This window comes from Hylaeus volcanicus, chromosome 6 (genome assembly GCF_026283585.1).
Source record: "Hylaeus volcanicus isolate JK05 chromosome 6, UHH_iyHylVolc1.0_haploid, whole genome shotgun sequence".
NCBI classification, from domain to species: Eukaryota; Metazoa; Arthropoda; class Insecta; order Hymenoptera; family Colletidae; genus Hylaeus; species Hylaeus volcanicus.
In genome coordinates, this window is record NC_071981.1 from 3,691,450 (window position 1) to 3,696,088 (window position 4,639).

Genomic DNA, 4,639 nt, shown 5'->3' on the forward strand with positions numbered 1-4,639 from the left:
TAACAAAAAAGATTCCAAATTTAGTTTTCAGTATGTTTTGTTATTTATGAATTTGCTGTAAATGCAAAAGTAAACGAGCTATCATGCATTTTATAGTGACTTCGCGAACCAAGCTTCTGGTAGCCAGTATAGATTTAAGCGGGAAGGTTGGGGTTTATTTCTCGGTTACCGTCGATCCTACCGAAAATTTGTATATAACAAAAAAGATTCCAAATTTAGTTTTCAGTATGTTTTGTTATTTACGATTTTGCTGTAAATGCAAAAGTAAACGAGCTATCATGCATTTTATAGTGACTTCACGAACCAAGCTTCTGGTAGCCAGTATAGATTTAATCGGGAAGGTTGGGGTTTATTTCTCGGTTACCGTCGATCCTACCGAAAATTTGTATATAACAAAAAAGATTCCAAATTTAGTTTTCAGCATGTTTTGTTATTTACGATTTTGCTGTAAATGCAAAAGTAAACGAGCTATCATGCATTTTATAGTGACTTCGCGAACCAAGCTTCTGGTAGCCAGTATAGATTTAAGCGGGAAGGTTGGGGTTTATTTCTCGGTTACCGTCGATCCTACCGGAAATTTGTATATATCAAAAAAGATTCCAAATTTAATTTTCTTTCAGTTCTGTCATATACATTTTTTTGTACCCTCAATACCAAGGGAGATATCCTACATTTTAATTTCGTATGTTACATTTACTGATTCCATAGATTCCATAAGATGTAAATTATTTACATGGGGAGAGAATTTAACCTTTTTCGTCAAATTTAAACAAACTTCGAATGATTTGTTTACCATGTTAACCGTTATTGTTTCTACTTTCAGCGATAGGCAGGACGTTAATACCTAGGTACTTCCGCTCAATATTCGAGGGCGGAGTGACGGAACTTTACTACAATTTGAAGCACCCGAAGGAGTCATTTCACAATACCAGCATAACCCTCGACTGTGATCACTGCGTTATGGTCACGCACCATGGGAAACCAATGTTCACGAAGGTGAGGTATCCTAAATTTCACGAGACTAATCGTACTCCTCGCGTAGAAACCTCCGAGCCTTCGAACCTTGTTCTCTTCTGCAACACGTCAGCAATCATTACTGCAACGTCTGTTCAACCATCGGCATTTAACAATCTAAAATCCACGGATTCATGCTTCGAATCACACCGAATACCTGATTTAATGTGCGGTTCTTGGACCATATCCTCGACTTCCTTTTGTTACCCGTCATCTTACTCCTTTCGATACCTCTGTCTCTATCACGCATCCTTCCACTTAATAACACTTTGATGATATCTCACGGACGAAAAGTCAAATTTCTCTGCAACGACGTCGCCAGAACCCTTCGACGGGAGTTACTGCAGCCCCTAATCGTATATTTCCTCGCCAGGTATGCACGGAGGGTAGATTAATATTGGAATTCACCTTCGACGACCTTATGAGGATAAAGTCGTGGCACATGTCGGTGAGGACGCACAAGGAGCTAGTGCCTAGGTCCATGGTCGGTATGCAACAGGACCCGACGGTGCTCGAGCAGCTCAGCAAGAACATCACCAGGCAGGGCATCACCAATTCCACCTTGAACTACCTTAGGGTAAGCACAACTTGACCTTATTGGAAGCCCTTATTTAGAACTAGGAAAAGCTTGTGCTATTAGCTAGTGCTATTATCGTCAACATTATTATTATTAGCATTAATCACGTTGAACATAACTTGTTCTGGTACAATTAGATTGTCCAGAAAGTTCGTGGCAATTTTTAAGAAAAATTCAAAGGCACATATGAATCTTGATATATATTTATTGAATTACATAGGCTCCATTTTGTTCCACGAATTTTCCACTTTTTAAGGGGTGTGTACATGTTATTTGTTTTCAACCATATATATTCAGACATGGCCTCTCAGACAACCTAATAATTTGAAATTGTTTCCGTTTCCATAATATACTAAATTAAAGTTATAAATCGAAATAAGATTCCTACGTTCACTGATTCAATTAATTCTTGAGGATAGACTTCTGTCGGACACCCTGTATATTCGCGATATACTAGGTGAACGCAAAGGGCCAGGAATCGCGCAGAGATCGGCTCGCGAAAGTACACACCGAGTATCCGGGTTACGATCCACCTTCTTTTGCACGCTCGGAAGCGCTTTCACTCGCGCGTATCGCTGGTCTCTGCACGCTGAAACGATTGTTGTGTCGTTAATCGAAAGCCGTCGAGAAAACCTGTCGTACTCGGTCCGTCGATCGCGCAGGAATTTCGAAAAACGTTCTAACCCTTTCACGTCCGCAACTTTCCATTTCACGTCGATCTATCTTTTCTTCTTCTTCTTCTTCTTCTTTTTTTTTTTTTTTTTGCAATGAAATTGGAAAAAGAAACACGATTTTGTCCAAGTATTTAAAGGGCTGTGTTCTGATTTAACAGCTTTAAAAAATCGTACGCTCAGAATCTCTAGAATATTTAAAAGTATCCCGCATATTGTCAGTGAAGAAAGTACGAGCAAGTAATTTTAGCCTCACTTAACGTTACAGAATAGTTTCGATATTCTTTACCATTTCAACAACAAAAAATCGCACCGAACACGTTTCGAAATTTCGCAACTTTTCCTCTGGAATTTTCTTGCCGTACATATCGCGAATGTATAATTTATGAAAATTCCGCGACGGTGATATTAACGGGTACATTAATTAAAATCTAGCCCGGAAGTACGTAAAATTTCTGCCCTCTGCACATCTATCCAATCATCGATTATTTTAATCGTCATCATTATGGCATAAAGGCTGTCGCGATATTACGTGTTCACGTTAATGATAATATTAATCATACTGATGATAATGATAATAATAATAACAACAACATTAGTAGTAGTAATAATAATAATGTAAAATGGATTTCAGTTTTATCAGGGACAAACGTAAACCAAATTTAATTTGCTACCAGTACGCCAGCGTTACGCGCCACGCGAATATATTTTAGAAAGTTTATTTTCAACTGCTACACGGCCGTATACGATAATTTTCATATTAATAGCGGGCGTAAATTCCCTGTCGAAGTCGCGTCGGATTAAATAACAGCCGCGTTCGTTTAGTTTTCGTTCGATTTGCATGAAAATCATTCGCCAAACAAAAATACGCGCGGCGTGCGCTTCTCGTCGACTTTCGGGAACATCTACGGGGTGTAAAGGACCGATGGTAACCCGTTAAAAAGTAGATATTGCGAGTAATCGAATCGGTTTTTATCGCCTGAACAAATTTCAGATGGCCTCTTCTGCGCGATTACATCGTGCTTTGTTTTAGATTTTAATTTGATCGAAAGATGAATTAAAGAGGAATTAATATTACGGATTAGAAATATTCTGTACTAGAAAATCGCCTCTTCTGCAAGATTATATCAGAGCCCGCTAATAAAAGTCACAAAATAATTTATTTCTCAGACATTGTTTTACTGTTCAAAAATCGTTTTTATGCTACGCCTTTCTTACATTTAATTGCACATCTAAACACAGCATGTCGATGAAAATTTTCTGTAATTAAATGATGACAATTCTATATACACTTACAATCTACTATATTATATCTACTATCTTATACTACTATATCTACTATATACTATATATGTCTTAAATAGTTTATCATACACGGATAATTCCGCTTTTATATTTGTAAAGACTTAAATAGTTTACCATACACGGATAATTCCGCTTTTATATTTGTAAAGACTTATTTAGCCGAAAAAACTCATCATTCCTAGAGGTTTTTTCCATTATATATCGTTTATTGGAAGCATGCACCTTTAGATTTGAAATCGTTAAAGGCATAAATGGAAGAAAAATTAATATTACAGATTAGATTAAAACGTATTTCCACCAATCGTTACGGTTTCCCGCGATAATCCCCGCGCAGAGACAAAGCAATCAAGGCCAAGTTCGAGACTGCTCCAGTTAACGATAACCATTCCCTGGCTGTTTTTCCAGTTATGCGTGATCTTGGAGCCGATGCAGGAGCTAATGTCGAGGCACAAGGCGTACGCGTTGTCACCGCGGGACTGCTTGAAGACGACCTTGTTCCAGAAATGGCAGAGGATGGTTGCCCCGCCGGGTAAGAGAGGTAGACGAACAGTTGCTTTACATGAGAAGCACCAGCCAGTGGAGCCAAACGGCCGACCAGTCTACCGCAGGATTTGGTTTTTTGATCGGGCAAACGACGCTAAACACGTCGTCGTCTTGTTGTCGCGCGATGAATCTCGGTTCCAATCGTTTTCTACGGCTACCGTTTCCTGCATCTCACCACCCCTGCATCTCCGTCCCTTCCTTGACACTTTATGCACCGGGAGCCTATTTATAGACTTTGTAATTGCAGTATTTAGCTTTTCGAATTTATTTACTGTGTCGATGGTTGTCTACTTACATTGTTCAATTTTTGGAAACATACTTGGCTCTCGATGTACCTAGCAACAGTATGGAGGAATTATTACCAGCTTAGATTGGTATATGGCACCGTAGAAGATTCTTTCTTGAATTAAAGACTGTTTCTAAATAGCCCGGTAGATAAAGTGTTAATTGCACGCAACGAAAAGCAAGAACGGTTTGACCCGCGGTACTATACAGGGTGTCCCAAAACTCGGGGAGGAGCCGGAAATGG

The 4,639-nt window shown here is 39.0% G+C and overlaps 1 protein-coding gene across 5 annotated transcripts in view; it reads left to right on the forward strand.

The window, feature by feature from the left end:
• Positions 1–4,639, forward strand: part of LOC128878725 (LIM domain-binding protein 2) — a 191,382-nt gene that overhangs the window by 182,743 nt on the left and 4,000 nt on the right. For 4 of the 5 annotated variants that reach the window (XM_054127183.1, XM_054127184.1, XM_054127180.1 and 1 more), the window contains 3 exons: positions 824–996; positions 1,388–1,591; positions 3,973–4,105. In XM_054127183.1, the coding sequence (XP_053983158.1) occupies positions 824–996; positions 1,388–1,591; positions 3,973–4,105 (510 nt within the window). The remainder of the gene's footprint in view (positions 1–823; positions 997–1,387; positions 1,592–3,972; positions 4,106–4,639) is intronic. The other variant, XM_054127181.1, reaches the window with a different exon arrangement.